The following is a 19462-nucleotide window of genomic DNA, read 5'->3' as shown; positions in this document are numbered from 1 at the left end:
CTCGCATGTTTTAATAATCTGCAGCTACCGCATCTCCCTTCTCCGTTTACGCGTATTCCTATATCCTCTGAGGGAGGGCGCTATGAGATTATGACGTCACATGCTTAAGGTCTATTATTAATAATAAGTAGATCTTTCTCCCGAGCCAAGGTAACGCTGTACATTAGCATCTAGTTTAAATTTTTATTTAGGAGTAGTATGAGAATATGAAAGTAAGATTGTACTTTTTTTCTTCTTTTGGGCAAATTAATTGTACATACTTTAAAAAACATTCTTAGCGCCTCCCTACCTTGGAAGTGTTAGTTGAGCTTTTGATCCGTTTATCCACCACCATCTTCCGACTGCGTACACGAATAAAAAAATATGAACATAATTATATATAGTTCATACATTAATTTATTAAATTATAAAGTTGATAAATACACCAGCATTTGTAGGACCCATTACATATACGCTTTTTGCATGATGTGAGGATTCCGCACATTTTTGGTGAATTCATGGATCACATTATTTCAGTTAACACAAAATAAACACATAAATCTGTTAAATATTCTAATGATATTTGACATTGAAAGGAGAAATCATTTGATGTGCCTGCCACCAAAGAACAACCAAAAAAATTCAAAAAAAAAAAATCAATAGAGTGGAAATCCCACAATACTTAAAAAAAAATCGTTTGTTACGATGTTACGACGGGGGGGGGGGGGGGGGGGGGGGTCTTTACGAGGTAGTGCACGAACGAAACTTTCTTTCGCTGTCTCAAGCGTTTAGTTTTCTTTTTTTTTTTGTTTTTTTTTGTTTGGTATTTATTTTTTAAGTAGTTAACCATCCATATACTCTTTTCTTCTTGACCTTGATTTCGTGTAACTATAGGGCCTATGCATAAGTTATAGAGTCAGGGAATTAAAATGATATGATATGAAGATGAATTTAACCTTTGACACATCCTGTTTCTAGTAGGAATTATCTTCCACGAAGATTCATTATGTGAATCATTGGATTATGAATAGGTTCGTTGTAATTTGAATTAAGCAGTGACTAAAATCATGGATATAATTGGCTTAGCAGTTCGAGAAAAAAAAATGAGTTGATTCTCATTAATTTGCTAATGAGTAAAATATAATTTGCTAGATAAAGGACGTGCGTACATGAAGAACTGCAAAACGTCATATAATAAAACAATGATAAAGAAGCATATTGGCAATAAGCAAATACAAGAATGATTAAAATGAAATAACTTAATACATTTCGAACGTTTGGAAATTGGAGGTTAAATGTTATTACAAATAATTTCACAAATTGATAAATACATCTATCCCCTTCCCCCTAATTAATTTGCGAAACATAAACCATTAGTGATTAAGAAATATAAATGAGTGGCATTACACAAAAAGGTCAAACAAACTTTCGACTCTTAAGAACGAAACTTGATAAAGCACCCCTCTCCTGAACGATTGGGGTTACAGACCCATCTTGAAGCGGGATATATTCCTGAAAGCACTGAAGGACATTTGGTGCGGGCGATAGCATGAAATATTGCCCTGTGGCAAATATCATAATCCATCGTGGATAAATGGAGCATGTGATAGTCACTTGCTTAAGATATACAAATCTTGAAGTCTTCAGAGTTGAACTGGTGACTTTGACTAACCTTCTAATTTTGTCCACCAGTCTTAAGAAATTGTTTACGGCTCTAACATATTACATGACTGACTGCTGTCGCGATCAGGCACTGTTCAAAGAGGAAATTATAAAAAAGTCAAAAGGGAAATATACCCCTACATAATTTCTCTTTTGTACCACCATTGGAAGTGAGAACGATATGATATTGATAATAATGACTGTATTAGTAATGACGATTATAATAATAACAGCAATAATATACATAATGGTTCAATATGAATAATAATAACAACAATTACAATAACAATAATAACAACAATAATAATAATTCGGCAACAAAAAATAACAAGAGTAACTGGAGGAGCTTCTTGATCAAGGAGCTTCTTGAAAAAAGTGAAAAGAAAACATAACTACTTTGGGGATAATCAAGGGTGAAATTTAAACTAAAGTTCGGTTGCATTGAGCTAAATTACCACACGAATTTATTGCTTATATGTTTGTTAATTGGATGAATGTATGCATTCAGAGTTTCAATAGAACAAAATTCACAGGGAGTATTATTCGAATGAAACCTACGTATATTTCAGTTTGATAGAACAAAAACAGGAAAGGAATTAAACATAAGTTATTCGTCAAAAGACAAAAAGAGCGGGGCCTGCCACTTCCCCCACTCCGAGCCCCCACCCGCCTACACCCCTCCCCCATTTCGACACAGACTATATAAAGAAACGCATCTAATCAACTAGCAGATTAAAATTTATTTTATATAGACAAAATGAACAAATAATCAACACACCGTATGGCTAATACACGTACAATAATACTTTTACACAGTATCTCATTAATACATATTTGAAAACCTTGGATTTCAGTCCATTACTTTCCATGTCTTTCACTGCATATAAGAGTATCTGTAATTTTCATATAAATCCGGCTGAGGAAAATATGTTGGAATTCGTGGAGGTAAGTTCGTGTGTCTTCTCATTCGCTTATCCACCGCCGCTGGTGGTTCACTGTGTCTCGGCGCAACGGGCACGTCTTCTTCCCCTGCCCCGGAAGTAATTAATGACTCGTAATGGTTATTGGTTACATCGTTCGTAAGAAGGTCGGAATAAACGAGCTGTGCTTTTTTGTCTCCTTGTTCGTACGACGAGTTGTTTCCTGTATCGGTCGAGTTTAATGGACTGTCCTCGATGGCTCGCATCCGGGTTCTATATAGATAAAATATAAAGAGTTGGTTTGGAAAAGGTGTATTGTATGATTTATGACCATGCACACAATGGGAACTAGAAACTGTTATCTATAGTAATTGCTGATCGTGACGTCAAACAATCATGCAGCGGTTTATTTTTAGAATTAATGATTGGACAGGCGAAACTTTTTGGGAACGTTTCACAGTCAGCATATTCGAAAGCACAAAATAACTAGATAATGCATTATTTTGTCTTTTTAAATCTATTTGTATTTAATACATGCATTTCATTTTTTAAATGATGTGCTAACATTTCATACAAACACAATCAATTTATTAACATATATATTATAAATAATGAAAGAGGTCCGAATGATTCAAACATCATCCTTCTTTTCCGTCTTCTGTTTATAAAATTTGACTATAAAGTATTTTGATACCATTTAGTCTCATTTGCCATGCAACTTTGTTTGGCAAGTAGTTTTGACATGAGTTTCAATGCAAATTGTTTTTTTATTTTTTTTATTCCGATAAAATTTATATTTATCCATTATTGTTATAATGATAATAATAATGATAATGATAATAATAAAATTATTACCATTAATGATGGTAATAAAAACAATAACAATAATAATGATAATAACAATAATAATAACAATACCATGCTTATATAGCGCACATCACTGCCAAATTTGCTGGCAATCGTGGCACTAACTCATTTAAAAGTCTTTTTTATATGAGTATGTTTTCAAAGTGGATTTAAACTTGGGTGGAGAAGAGTTCTTTACATATGATGGGATGGTATTCCAAACTGAAGGGGCAGCATGGGCAAAGGAACGTTCTCCATAAAACTGTACGTAATTATGTATTTGTTAACTTTGAAATATCAAATAGATTAATTCACTACCTCAATTTGAAATTCCAGACGAGAATGAAAGAAATAACCACAACCCCAACGGTAAGAAGGCTTCCCATTATGACGGCTAGGTATCTCATTTCATCATCTTGAAAAAAAAGAGAAACATATACATGTATATAAAATTCGTTAAGCATTGTCCTACACAATACCTGCACTGTTAGATAGTTAAGGAAACTGATTTAAGAAACTCAGCTTTGCAAATATGATATATATATATATGTATATATATATATACATGTATACATATACAGTATATAAACTCTACATGCAACATGAGCTAACCTAGTGAACTGTGACCTGTTTTGACAATTTCACTCCAAAAAAAAGCACCTATTGACCTTTCTTGATAGAAACTTGAGGTAATTGAGCTATATGATGTTCGATTATCTAATTAACCCATTTTAGTAGAAAGGTTATCATGGTTTCCGATTTCCCAAAATAACTAGTGAACCTATAGCAGATAATGATCAAGTTTTCTTTTTATAAATTATTTGCGGATACTATTTGGTAAACTAGTTTTGATGCCCCTTTTGATAATGACGTAAATATAAAATAAAAAATAAAAATATTTTCATCTAACAAATTTAGCAAGTGTGGCAGGATTATTCTAATTCCCACATAATTGGGGGAAGAGCAAATTGGAACAAAGTGCCTTTTATTTGGGTACAGCATCAATAGGGGGAATCCCCGACAGCTTTAAAAAGATACCTCATTGAGTGTCTTTTGTGTGTGTGGTTGTGCTTTGGGGGTAAGTGATTAATTAAAATTTTATAATCAGATTCGCGCTGAACGGGGAACCGCTGTTTTACAATTATTATTTTTTAATTGCAATGTCCCTGGAAGGCTTTTTCTCAGCGGTGTTGTAATTATTTATCATGCTTTATTAATAAATGTTAAACAAAATCTAATTAGGTACTTGTGGGAGTAAGAATTGTTGGTGGAAAGCCTACGACACTAAGAAGTTGCAAGCCCATTCCACAACATTTGAGCATGTTATCGTTACACTGATTTTGATACTCATACATTTTTATAATGTCTGCAAGAAAACAAAGTAAATCCTCCACATTTTCACACTTTTAACATTTTTAATTCGAGTACGATTTCTCTTTTATCCATTACTGATCATAATTTTATGCTTTCTTCCATGTGATGTAAAAATAAAATAAATGTAATGAAAAAAAAAACACGGGAGAGAACTCAATAACGACAGAAACACGTCGGGATTGGTCACAAGTGACGTCATCCATATATGCATTTGCGACTGTGGTCCAATCAGATTCGCGGGTATATAACTTACTGGATGTGTGCGCGTTGAAAGCTGTTCCGTTGATCATTTGGGTTTGTACGTGAGATGATTTCGTCGTGGTGTCAGGTGATGTCGCGTGGACGGCGCTTACTCTCTTTGTCGTTGTCGTCGGAAATAATGACATCGTCGACATGACTTGCGTTGATGTCGGCGTATGCGGCACTGGGGGCGGTAAAGTGGCTGATGTGGATATCGTTTCGCTTGCTGGTAAATGGGGGAACAAACGGTGCATAAATACTCGTTAACAACTCCATACACATTTAAATCTGTCGTATAGTATTGGCTATTAACATGATAATAAATATCAATTAGAATGCAACCTGAATCGAATCGATGATTATTGCGTTTAAAAAGTTCTTGACAGAAATAACATTATGATGTCCTTTAATTCGATTGCACATGGTCAACCGTTCACTGAGTGCGAATGTTTTTCACGTAAAAAGGTATTCCTGGAGACTTACTCCTCCATAAACAAGTAATCACCACTTCGTATCCAGGTTTTGATTTTAAAATATTGTTTAGTCTCCTATGTCGTAACAAGACATTGGTCATTTACCTTCTAACATAAAATGCAAAAGTAGGACTCGGAATAACCCATAGTGGCACCACGCCATGTGCTGCTTTTAGCACTACATGTACGTGTACTGCAGGCCCTAAATCATGATCAGCGTCTGGGCCGCATTTCATAAAAACAACGTTGCTATGATAGCTCGTCTTGCTGGAAAGTCACTACCATGACAACCGTAAGAGTATTGTTTTTGATTGGTTCTTCAAAAGAAAGGTGATATTTCAGCAAGATTTGCTATCTTAGCAACTGTTTATGAAATGGGGCCGTTAAGTATATACTCTATAAGAGCTCACAAAGGTGTAGATAGAGCACGTTATATTTTAGAGTGTACAATTCCTTAATGAAATGTATGTATATATGCTATGACGTAAAAAAGGCGATGTCAAATTTGCGGTAAATTACTCACTATTATAAACTGCAATTCGGCCTATACCTCCACATCTCTCGTTGGCGTACCCACTGCACGGATGCTGGCAGGCCGAATCCCAATACCGGCCGTAGATGGCGTAATTTGACCCAAGGGCGCCACAGTAACACTCCTCGCCGTACTCCAATCCCGCATACGGATAACCGCGGGCATGACAATAATGCACGCAAAGCATTACCGTCATGTTCCTGCTGATGTGGACCACGTCCGCAAGTGCTCGGGAGTGGGTCTTGTCTCCATAGCAACCAAGATACCCCGGTTCTGTGATGGTATATGAAAGCATATGTAAATCGTATTGATGTTAAAAATCGAGCCGGTATCCACAATTGATTATTAGTGATAATGATGTTTCTTTGTCGATGAAAAAAAAAACAAAAACGATAACAGCGTCTAGCATCCTACTTAGAGGAAATTCGATTTATTTAGAATGTCAGATGCACTGTTTATTTAAATTTAAGCAATAAATGAGTAAATACAAATCTATCAAATTGTCATAATTGTCCATTTCATAATAATATATAATTCACTATTTAACTTGACATAAATATGTTATTTCTTTATGTTGTGTTGTGTATGTTCAGAATACGGTGCAAAACGTATCTATATTTTTTCATATATTTTATATTATTTGGACATAACATTATCATTATTAACCTTATTAACAGGTATATAATACGATGTGCACATTATGGTCTTCAGTATTTTGATTTGGTAGAAGATGGACTGGGGCAAGTTAATCTATTCTCCTTATTTAAGTATACACACAAATATAACTAATCCACAGCATCTGCACATTCTAACGCAAGGCTACGGAAATTTCCGTCGGGAGTTCTCAGCACAGATGTGGACCGTGCTTATAGTCATATGCCATATGAACGGAAATCCTTGGGTTCACGCGAAAAGTCACCAAAGCTATTTGAACATTTGGGCTATTTCTTCATCAATATGCCGCATTATTAACATCACAGACACATGATAGAACGTCACATGTCGGCATCTTAATTAAAGCTTACAAAATACCTACCTGCGTACTAATAAGCCTTATTGAAAAATAAATACTTAATAATGTGTATGAACGTTTTTTTTATAAATCGATGATTGCAGAAAAGGGGCTATTTTCCAACATTGTTTACCCCCTCCCCTCCCCCGCTCGGTCGCTGGTTTCCCCTGAGAGTTCATCTATAACTATTCTAACACGCCATTTTAATGCCCTTTTTATGAGGGTGGGGGAGGAGGGGGGGGGGGGGCAATGTAAACGAACATCCCCTTTATTACGATGATTGTTGATGTTGTTAATTTAATTGCTTATGTTGTCAACAGTGCCTATATTATCATGCTTGGTTTGTTTGTTTTCTTATCAATTCACTTAATATCTCATTTTTGTCATTGTTATACCATTTGTATTGTCTTTTTTGAGGGGGGGGGGGGGGGTGGTATTTATCTGTACCCCACCCCTAACAAACCCTCTCACCATGCACTGATCCAGACACAATACAAACAGTAAAACAGTAGGAACCATGTCAGTGTCAATTTATTAGGTTAGAGGAAACATCCAGATTCACAGGGGTAGTGATTCACCCTACGACCTGTTAAAGGGAAAGTGTACCCTGACTAAATATTTGTTATAAAAAACACAAAAGAATTATAAAACATATTGGTAAAAATTGAGAAAATCCCCTAAAGATTAAGAAAGTTAATATAATTTCACGTTTTGTATTTGTGACGCCATAAGCGAGCAGCTACGCCATTATGTTATGTCATTGTAAACTGCATAAGAGTAATTCTTTAATGGTTCGTGATGATATATATTTTATTTTCTTTTTAGGAGCGGAATTATCTGCGTATAGATATAATGAAGGTTTAATAACAGTTTAAATTTTCTGAGAAAATGTTTTTTTTATTGATTTTTTTTACCATACGATATGTCGAAAAACTGATCGCATATGACGTCACAAATCATATAATTAAAATTCTTATAATTTGTGTATTCTTTGATGGATTTTCATCAAACCTTCGCCACTATTTTGTTATTATTTTCTCTGCTATTCTTTTACAATAAACTTGTTGTCAGGGTGACCTCCCCTCTTTAACGGACATCAACACTCTATTCCATATTCAAGGAGTAGTGATCAACAAACCAACATTATCACACAGATAATCTTTAAAAAATCTTTGCGAAATTACGTTGTCCAGAAAATACTGCTGATGAATAACCATTCCTGAAGATTAATCGAAATAATATTCTAAAATTACTGAATTTCATTCAAATTTTATACGCAGAGTGCAGTTCAGAATTGCAAAATTATTGCACATGTTGTCGAACAGAAATAGGTCTGGAAATTCCTATTTCGAGGCTGAAGCATGAGGTCATGTTGCGGGTAACGGGATGTTCACTCACATTGACGTCATGCTTCCATTTTTAGATACTCTACAATTCAATATTTCCATTTCACAGGACCATATACTTTTTAATTTGTAAGTTCTTAAAGCATCAAAGATATTGAATATAATATATAAACAACGGAATAAACAAATTAATAACATTAATTAAAATGAAGAAGAAATGAAACGGGTAGTTACTAGAAATAAATGAATACATAGACGAATAAATTAATCGATAAATAAATTTTTTAACAATTACATAAGTCAAAATACCAGTAGATAAATGAATGTAATTGACCAAAGTTCGATTGCAAAATAATGGTATTGAAATGAATAAAAAGATAAATGAATACATCATAAAAATGGATCATACAAAATAGAACAAGTGGAACCGGATTAAACAAAAAGGCAGTACAATAGCATTATTTGCCACACATCTGCAATTGATATATAAATTATATCCTGCTATTGTGACAGACAACTTAATAAAGCATCACTCGTTCACGGAAGAGGAAACTATTATCCCGGTAGCTTGCTGAAATAATCAATTTATGATAGAACCCGAGATACTATTGTGATGACAGAATGTGTTATATCAATATCGGATGTATCATATTGAGCCAAATTTTGCGTCTATTTTCCAAACCAGCTTTAAAGCGTATCTATCTGTCAAGTAAAATATTAGAACAGAGATTATCGTTATTAAGTAAAATAATACCCCATGCTTCAGGGAAATTGCCGTAATTGTATTTGAGCTAGTATTGCTTAGTAATTTTGTTTATTCAAGCGTAGTTTTCATATAATTTAAAGGCGTTCGAAATATTATGAGACTTGAACAACATTTAATTCGGTAACTTAGCCTATATAAATCAACTAGACCCTGACATAGTAAAATCGAACAATTATTAAGACTTTAAAAACTTTAATCATTATCTGATATGGTTTTGTTGATGTTGTTGATGGTTATGATAATGATGATGACGATTACATTTGTGATGATGTTAATAAAACATAGGATTATGACGTTGATGACGAGGGTGGGATTGGCAATTGTGATGATGCGGATAACAATACTGATTTTGATGATAATGATGATGTTGATGGTAACGATGATGATATTAATGATGACGAAGATTGTGTTAATATGGACCATACCTTGGCAAACAGCACCAGCCGTTAGACCATCTCTGCATACCAGTGACGTTGACTTTGAGCACGCGTTCAAACTAGGTTCTCCTATTATAAACATGACAAATGAGAAAAAAAAAATATATCAACTTTTCGTAATGAAAAAAAAAGCACCAGCTCATATACATCGCCTTCAAAAAGCGATTTTACTTTATATCTTCGTTGTAATGTCATGAATGATAGAACTTAAGCGGCGCTGCAAGTATGGCAAGGGCAGAGGCGACTGACTCCATGTTGTATTTTTTAAAGTGAAGTAAAAAGTGACAAAATAAGAAAGGGGAACATATATAGGAAAGTGAGTAAAAAAAAAACAGGGGAAAAAAAAGAGCGTTATCCGTCGTGTGACTTTTATTTTCCTTGTGATAAAATTGAGAATACATAGGTCGTCTTGGACTTGTAAAGGTGAACAGGTAGTCTTGTTGTGGTAATGGTGCAGTGGCAACGATTACCTTTTTTCTTAAATTAATTTTTTGATTTATTGTAATTTTTTTCTTTATTTTTATTTATCATTTTCCGGCGTATTGTTATTTAAATAAAATTGGTGTGGTCATATTGATATCAAATTATTGCAAAACTGAAATCACTTGAAATACAATTAATACCATTGATATGAGTATGTACATTCCAGTTTATTTATATGTCTCTGAAATACAAAACAAATAACCGGTATTATCATTTACGATGGGTAGCAACCGGAACAATTTATATCCGGAGTTTTACCCACCACCTCGACAAAAGAGCAGCGTCCTTGATATCCGTCCTCTCCCTCGACCGAACTCCGACCGCTTGAGAGATGCATGGGCCCCTGGGAAGCCTAGCTGTCGACACGTGACTATGACGTCAATGATGTCCCAGTATGTCCCGCAAACTGTTGACCAATTGGAAGAGCCCGTGTGCCGGATTTCGACCCGTCCTTCGTTCGGAGCAGACCCGTTGACAAGCCGGACATCTGATTTGATAAAGTTTGAAAAAAAGAGCAGCCTCTGTATTATAATTATAGAAATTAACGGTCAATGTATAACAGCCAGAAAAAAAACATAAAACAGAAAAAAACGCAAAACATAAAGAGGGCATTGCCTAAATTTTAGCTTAGAAATGTCAAATTTGGGAATGTAATTATTCTAGAAGAAGAATTGATCATTATGCCTATTTTCTAAATTATGAAGACGCGGAATGAAACCGACAAAAGATATGCACAATATGACCTGGAACTTGTTTTGTTGTTGTTGTGTTTTTAATGCTGAAATTCGTGCGACCTTCAGTAGATCTTACTTACCATGCAAATACACGAACCGCGAAATTGTTGACGATTTTCCTATACGTCCAATCAAGTATGTTAAATGACCTAGAAACATCCATGGTCAGTTTCAGTAACCAATCTTTGAACAAGTTGCATACCATATACCTCTCGAGATTTACAATTCCGAACTTTCGAAAAGGGACTTAGCATCTGGCAAACAGTGATTATAATAATAATTTACACGTACAACTCTGTGTCTGTTCGTAATCAAATAAATGAGTTTCGAGTTTAAAATCTAAACTGGGACGGTGCACCGCTGAATGCCCATTGTAAGCATAGCCAAAACGACGACCCCTTCCTCATTATGCTTTCATAACTAATTGAATGATGATGAAACAGGAATGGTCTGTCCCTTCCAAAAACAAACAAACAAACACACACAAACAATGAATAAATAGGGGATAGTAAACCGATGGCTCTAGTTATGATCTATTTTTATTCGCTGGAGGCCGCAGAAGATTAACGGTGCGATGCTTACAGCATAAATGGCAACTTGAACCTGTTGCAGTAAGGGCGAGTGTGACTTAGTAACCAGCCGAAGATGTGATTCATGCAGTGATTAAAAATCCGGTACTTAAATCCAGCCAGAATAATGAAAGGGAAACCCCGTTTTCATTTAACTAAATTGATCTTTATGTAATTTAAATCATTTATTGATTGTCATTTTTTTGTAGAAAAAAATCAACTTTAAATCTTTATTTTTAAGGGGGGGGGGGTATTATCTTGATTTCATTTCTTTGGGTCTGAGCTGTTGGTTTTTGTGAGAAATAAGATTTTTTGTTCAAAGGCATAGTTTAAGAGCAAGAGAAGGACAACATAGTTCATAGAATCCCCCCCGCCGACAAAAAATGAATGATCAAAAATTGTAAATTTAAGGCCGTTTAATTCAAACGTATTCAAATCTCCTTCCCTGACATTTCAAGGACATTGTGAAACCTCGAATAAAACGAAATGAATAAGGCCGCACCATCGCTTTTGGCAATTCTTGTCATTTTCCTCCCTGTGAACATGGTAAAATAATAATGTTAATACTCAGGCAATTCATTTCATTGTACGCATGATTCTAACTGAATTCATGGCAAATCAATCGAGTTTTTAAATAATTGACCTTTTTAATTCTTCTTTTAGATATGCATAATTATGAGAATGATTTATACTAAGCTGTTGATAATAAATGAAAACAAAACAAAACAGAGTAAAAACAAATACTCCAGGACCAGCCTTTGCTCCATTTAAGATCTACGACAAATAAATTTTTCAGCTAAATAAGGTTGTCTTTGCCTTCCTCCACTCGTTTGTTCTCGACAGTCTATTTTGCTGTACTTTATCATTTGAATCGTTTTGTATGTAGCTATTTTGTTTTATTTGAAACGAATGAATGATTAAAACCAATAGTATGTAGGAAGTCAATGGCTTCATGAAATGTGGATGCGACCAGCAAGAATGGCCACATTTATTGATCTTCTTTTAAAACTCCGAAGCTGATTTTTACACGCAGCTTCGTTCTCACCAACAAATGAGCTGAACGATGTATTGATGACTACCTGTATTATATTCCAGCGGTTTTGAACCTATAATCATAATCCTTCTCGAGTTAGACGGGTGAAGTGCAATGGATTCGATGACAATTTTCGCCAGGTTCAAACTTTTAATCCACATTGTCTCGAGAAGATTCACAAACTGCTCATTATAGCGGTATATAAATGACGATCATAACATATGACTCACATATCATGCTGATAAGTAGCACGTATTGAACTTGCTTGTGCCTGCGTGTGAATATGTTACTTGTGTAGGCAAGCCTATACACTGGTGACTTGTAAAGGGGCAGCTACCCCAAAATTAATTTCAGAAGTAGAAGTAGATTTTGTTTTATCAGTCATTATCCAATTTCCATTGCCAACAAATTCAATGTATTGTATTATTATTTTGGCCAGCATACACTAGACATGCTAGATTATTAAGCACGCGTTCCCAAATCGATCACTGCAGTATAGGTGGAGGAGGAGGGAGGGGGGGGGGGGGGCTTTCGGGCCATATGCCCCCCCAGAAAAAAAATGCCCACAACCAAAAAATTTAAAAAGAAAAAGAAAGAGAAAGAGACAAAGGAATTGAAGAAAAGGATTTAAATATGATACTACTTTCTAAATATTTTCTTAGTCTATCACTAACGTCATTTCACAAAAGTCTGACGTTGTGATTGTTTGATCGGGACTTAAAAACAAAATAGATACACACGCAATGCCCCCCCCCACTTTTGTTATCGCTCATTACGCCACTGAAAGTGATTATTAATTGAAGTATATATTGGTTGCATCAATCCATATGCTCTCTAGCACATCATCTTCCAAATTTTAGCTTGTTTTATATCAAGTGTGATTAAAAAGCAATCATCGGCTAAACGTGATCGTGATCAAGGGTAACTTTACAAAAAACACAAGAAGGTTTAATCCGTTAAAATCCAGGTGAATATTCAAGTTGATTTGAATTTTTACGTCAGGTTATGATTGTGAAATGATGAGAACTGGTGGAAAACCATTACATTACTAACACAGATAAGCGCATATGGGTACATGCATGAAATTTACATGATAATATGCGTATGACACATGTTACTTGAGGTCCCAATATCTACGTTGGCACTTTCCCAATTAAAACCAGAAACTCAAATCTAAATCTGAATATAGGTCACAGACGACTTGTCTATATTATGCTTGGTAAATTTAATATTTCCTAATGTATGGATCATCTACTTAGTACTACGTAGGCCTATATGAGGAAAAGGGGTAGACATTCTTAAACTGGTTAACATGGTTAAGTGCGATACCACCTAGTACATGGATGCCTCTGTTTGTGTAAGAAAATACAACAAGATAGTAAGTATGTGGGGACGTGGTTCAATATTCCTTATGTGCCGTTGAAATGTTTCAACGAATAAATATCACCCTATCAAAATAATATGTAAACCGAAATTAATACTAAGATTCCTTGAGTTAGAATGTATAAAGTTACCGAAATAAAATAATCGAAATAATTTACTCTGAACTCCCCCTTTATTTTTTTTAAAATATGATTTTTTTTTAATTACAATATATTAAAGAAAAGCATAAAGATAGTTTGTTCAAGAGATGAATATGAATTTGAATATGAAAAGGAACGAAAAGCTTCCGTATATATGCATGTAGACGATGAACAAGGAAGGGGGGGGGGAGCAGCAACGATTTAATCCAATATTCTAAAACACGTAAAAAAATGAATACAATACAAACCGTGGCAGTAAATTTCCCAACTGTTTGTCTCCCAAAAACCATGAAAACCAAACGGATCAGCACGATATTCAATGAAACTTGATCAATATAAATATATAATTTTTTGATCAGCAAGGTGATCAGGTTCTAGCTACCTTAATTGATAAGGGTGATCGGCAACGCTCTGCCTAACGAGTGTCTCACTAGGGCGCCGTTTCACAAAAAAACTTGTTACAATAAAAAATGCACGATTTCTATAACAAATTTTCTCTCAAATTTTCTCTCAGATTAAATGATTTCAGTAGCTTAAAACTGTTGATATTAAAACAAGTTTTATCAAAAGGGCCCAGAACTTCAATATCTTGCTGCAGTCACAATGAAAACTGCCATCATACTAATAATACTTATATATGTCCTTGGTCGATCTGGAGTCACTGTCGTTGGTGTGACTGTCACATAAAGGAAGACTAATACCGATTATGATAGATCGATTCCGATTAGGTTCTCAAGATCGGCCAAAAATATCGGCCAATATGGCTTGATCGAGCAAATCAGTTCGCCGATTGCGAGGTGCAGTGGCCGAGTGGTCTAAGGCACCGTACTGCACCATGAATGTCAGGTGTTCGATTCCCGGCACTACCCTTGACCAAGACATTTCTTTTTTTACCAACATTGCCCCTTTATCTTGAATGAAATAAAGCTTTTTGCATACCAACGTGTAAAACAAAAATGTGTGGGATGTTCATGTGGTACAACTGGGTCAAAGTAACTTACCGATAGCTCTTGCGGTAGCTCCAAGGATGGTCAATATCCCAACGATACATAAGACCATGTTATATCCACTTCAGTTCATCTATTCCCAAAGCAAGACAATAGCAAAGAACGAAAAGACGGTCGTAAAAATGGTTATCGATGCCTCATCAAGACGTACAGGTCATGGCTGTCACTTTGTTATGTACACTTGCATATTTATTTCAAATTGGAGATATCAATGAAGCATCTTCGAGTTTCAGCGTAACGTGGCACCGACTAGCCTAGGAAAAGAATCTGTAAGCTACGGAACGATCGCCCAAGAACCATTCAAACTCTTTCCTTTTAAATCAATATGCGTCATTCTGATCCGAACGAATATACGTTAATCACCAAAGTAACACTCCCGAGAGGGGAAAGTGATGCATAACTAACACATGGGTCTCAAGAATGATATTGAAGTCAAAATCGAACTTTTAAACTTCCCTGCGTGTGAAATTAGGAAGAGAAAGGAACAACTTGGAAATCCAGCCGAAGTGGTTTGGACGCTTATCGGAATTGAGCACTAGTGTATTTCCGCCCTTCGGCCTTCACCGGGTATTGCTTCGACTAAGTGTGGACTAAAACCTTAATGCCCCGTGGATCATACGAGTAGAGAAGGCAGGATGCTTGTTAAATATCCCCGAGCTCTGACACTTGTAGCAACCTTTTTTCCTCAGATGAATAATTTTTCTATAATTGGAAATCATGGTTGTTGTCATGGATGGAACCCGTATTCGTGATAAATCGTAAACTTAATCAGATCCTAAGCTTTGCGTTCGATGGTAATTGTTACTAGTCGAACCGCCAACAAACCGACCAAAACGGCTCTGGTAAGCGGGGATGCTGAAACACCCCCAGTAATTTCCTTGGGGGTGCTGCGTGTATCATTCCCATTTGGCAGCACCTCCAGGTATTCTGGCAGATGTGTAAAAATTGAAAAATGTAACTAAAATTACCTTTATTTTGTAGTGAAACCCTCTTTTTTGGGGGGGAGCGAATTTCTCGTGACTTATTTGACCTCCATTTTGTATTGATTTTTTTTTTCAAATTTATAACAGTACCCCCTGTAAAAAAAATCGCCGACTAAAGGAATGCACATTTATTTCGCACGTACCCAACGTCTTTCATAACGCGACGTGACGCTGTGGACTGAAGGGATCAGCGAAGCATTAACGTTCTATCACCTCAAAATGATGATCCAACTTCATCACGTGATTGAAATTTGACCAATTGCAAAATTCTTAGAATGCGAAATATAACAGTATATACCAAATCAATCAAAATGAAAATCATTATTACACAACAAAAAGGGAAGGAAACAAAAGCAAATATACTTATAGGGAATCGACTCATTATGCAAAATGCATAGGCTATGTTTTCCAAAACGGAAAAGCGGAAGTTCATGACCATTGTAGAATCATGCGGATTTTTTTCCTACCATGATTACGGTTAAAACGAATTTTAGAATTTAATTATTCTTGTGAATCATATTAATATATAGTGGGGAAACAAAACTAATTAAAGCGGTTGTCCTGTCCCATTTGAGACAATACAGTAATATATCTCTATTAGTCGGACTAAAATGGGATATTAATTCTATGAATGGGATTGAAATTACATTGATTTCTTTCATACATATTATAACAAAAAGGAAAAAGAAAATATATATTTTCCCCTCGTCGGGACAGCAAAATTGTCATGATATCTAAAATGGGACTTTGGAAATATATCTATAGATCAATATTTTTTTACTTTATGTTGAGAAAGAATCAAAGCAGGGAAATTATCTGATTATAGACAAATGATTTATTCGTCAATCTATTTCTACCACTGGTTACAAATGAAATTAACAAAAGAGGAAATCATTTTCGTTCACTTTATTATCATTTATATGATGTGTTTTAGATCCGTTAAAAAATGGTATAAAGTGGCGGCAATTCGAGAGGAAATCAACAATCATTTCTCTGAAACAGAAGTGGAATCTAAGATTGAAATCTATGTACTATTGGCCTACATCGCCACTGACACAGCGAAATAATTCAGATACTGCATTATTCGGCATTACGACAGTACAGACATCGACTGCAAGAAACATATAATCATGTTCCAGGTAAATATGATATCCAGCCTACACTGTTTGTCTATTTCTCTTTCAGTACGGTTGCCATTCGGATCGAGACCATGTGGCTTTCATTTTCCACACAAATCATTAACTGAGAGCCTGAAAAAAAGAAGAATACTTCCATTATGTGTGTACACAACATTCTTAATTTTGATGGTTTTATTACACTTGCCTCATTTCACATTAAAAAATGAATTTAGAAGCACTCTGGTGCTTTAGTAATACTGCCCAAAAATGAATCTACAACTGTTATGGAAAGATGCGTTTTAAATATCGTATCCATTCTAAATCAGTATTGACAAATGGAACTTTGTTGTAATAATTTGTGTATTCATTGGGTATAATTATGTTATGTTAATTATATTGATTAATTATCGCCTTGTTCATGCAGATGTTATGACCGCTTCTGCTTTTTGCTTACCAGATTTCAAGTTCATGAAGTTGGTTCTGAGCGATAATCACAAAGTTTTCATTACCTTAATTATATTGTCCTATTTTTTTTATTTACACTACAGAACGCCGTGACTGCAATCTTTCTCTTTGCTCTTATCGCTGGCAGCTACTGCAACCCAGTGCCTTCGACCTGTGTCTCCAACCATTCTCTTCCTCGGGCGGACCTGTACCCCAACAAAGCTGCATTCGCCGTCAGGTCCTTCTCTCTTTCACCGGAAGACATTGGACGGAGCCAGTCGGATACCTGCTCCAACACTACCTACGCCGGGTTCCCGAGCAACTCATCTTGCCCATCAGGTTCAGCCCCTGGCAGCACTGCGGTAGTCAACGAGGACGTCCAGTGTCCATGGACATATGTGGAGTGCTTCGACTCGGATCGCATCCCGATGGCGTTGCAGGTGGCCCAGTGCCAGTGCAGGGGATGCCTCGACCCTTACACCCATCTTCCAAACCCCGCCCTCAAGTGCACCCCAGTCATGAGGAACATCAGGGTGCTGAAGAAAACCGAGTGCGCCCGCGGGATGTTCAGGTACGAGGAACAGAACCTGGCCGTTCCGGTGGCTTGCACTTGCATGCGCCAGAGGATAGCCTAATTAAACCACCCTCCAGGCCCCCTGTAGATGATTTTTAATCAGCGAGTAAATTTTGATTCATCTATAGAAAACCCATAATCATATTCAATGTTATCTAGTTTTAAGAATAATAAAGTCCTATACTCATGAGCATCAAGGGTAAGGTTTTATGCTATGAGGCGCACGGCATATTAGTACCTGTTTTATAATACGAGATCTAAAATTTGAAAATCAAATTTGATAATGGTACCCTATCGGACTTGTGTTGTTATTGTTATCATTGTACCATTTTCGATTTCGTGGTTCACTAGAGGACTGCTACGTATAGCACCATAATTTTATGTTTTATGTGCACGACATACAAACTCGGAGGAGTGATACAACACGAAACAATGTGGTGGCCTAAGCTCCCTTGACGTCCTCTGGCATATCAATTTGCTCATGACGACAAAATGGATTTCCCAAAATATCACCTTTCGCCTATGGTACTTGGGCTCCAGTCCACGATTATATGACGAACTTACGAAGCAGCCCTCTAATGGACTTGTAAATCAAAACTCATATTATTGATTTGAGGCAAACCTAGTTTTACTTTCGCATGATATGCCTTTTGAACTCTTTGAAAATATCAAAATCTGATAGTTTTGTGCTAGAATGGTACAAGTTTGTAGCCATTATGTTTATCCTTAGTATTCATTATCATAATATAAATGACGTACCATTTTATGTATTCTGTATAATATCATCATGCGTATTCAATATCATAATGCGATGTTTAATGGGAAAATCTTATTGTATGTAGCCTTCATAAGGTCATGTTTAAACAAAATATGTCAAGTAATGACGATTGAAAATATAACGTACCCACTATGTGGGGATATTGCTAATGATAATCAATATTTAAATGATCACATACATTTTGAAGGGTATAACAATAAAAATGGGAACAGTGTTAATTCAATTTGTTTCTCAAAAGGTATATTGTGGGCAGATGGGTCGGACGGTGTCCTCGTTTCGATCAAAATTAGAATAAATGCTCTAAATTGTAAAATCTGAATTGAAAGGCTTTGTCGTATTGGATGCTTCGTTGAGGGAGAATTGAGTTTTAACTGATTAATAAAAAATCCGGGTTTTTATCTATTTAACAAAACAGGGAAAAAATCGTAAAGCCGTTGATTTTGATGGATTCATTTTAATAAAACATTCATGATCTACCCTATCAAAGCTGCTTTCATTCTACCTTCTCTTTTTAAATTTCAATTACAAATTCATTTAACATTACTGTCTAACAATTATGAAATAAATGGGTATGATTACTTATCTATCGTTGTGACATGTCTCATTCTTTTGCGCACTTTGTGTGCAGG

At 35.6% G+C, this 19462-nt stretch overlaps 1 protein-coding gene across 1 annotated transcript; it reads right to left on the bottom strand.

The window, feature by feature from the left end:
• Positions 1–379: 379 nt before the first annotated feature.
• LOC129280643 (uncharacterized) lies at positions 380–15521 on the bottom strand. The gene is made up of 7 exons (XM_054916665.2): positions 14931–15521; positions 10333–10557; positions 9576–9656; positions 6018–6299; positions 5035–5247; positions 3726–3822; positions 380–2834 (listed from the first exon to the last, which is right to left on the bottom strand). The coding sequence occupies exons 1-7, from the start codon at positions 14986–14988 to the stop codon at positions 2516–2518; spliced, it is 1275 nt and encodes a 424-aa protein (XP_054772640.2). The 5' UTR covers positions 14989–15521; the 3' UTR covers positions 380–2515.
• Between the last annotated feature and the right edge of the window lie 3941 nt (positions 15522–19462).

This window comes from Lytechinus pictus, chromosome 17 (assembly GCF_037042905.1).
Source record: "Lytechinus pictus isolate F3 Inbred chromosome 17, Lp3.0, whole genome shotgun sequence".
NCBI classification, from domain to species: Eukaryota; Metazoa; Echinodermata; class Echinoidea; order Temnopleuroida; family Toxopneustidae; genus Lytechinus; species Lytechinus pictus.
This window is presented reverse-complemented; position numbering and strand designations above follow the sequence as displayed.

Bases quoted from the DNA above. Each gene is read 5' to 3' on its own strand.
- LOC129280643 (XM_054916665.2), bottom strand. From the start codon at position 14,988: ATGGTCTTATGTATCGTTGGGATATTGACCATCCTTGGAGCTACCGCA. The intron at 5,248-6,017 runs GTGAGTAATTTA...CCCATTTACCAG, and splicing joins CCGAATTGCAGTTTATAATA to CAAGCGAAACGATATCCACA. The intron at 2,835-3,725 runs GTAGTGAATTAA...TTATCTATATAG, and splicing joins GTCTGGAATTTCAAATTGAG to AACCCGGATGCGAGCCATCG.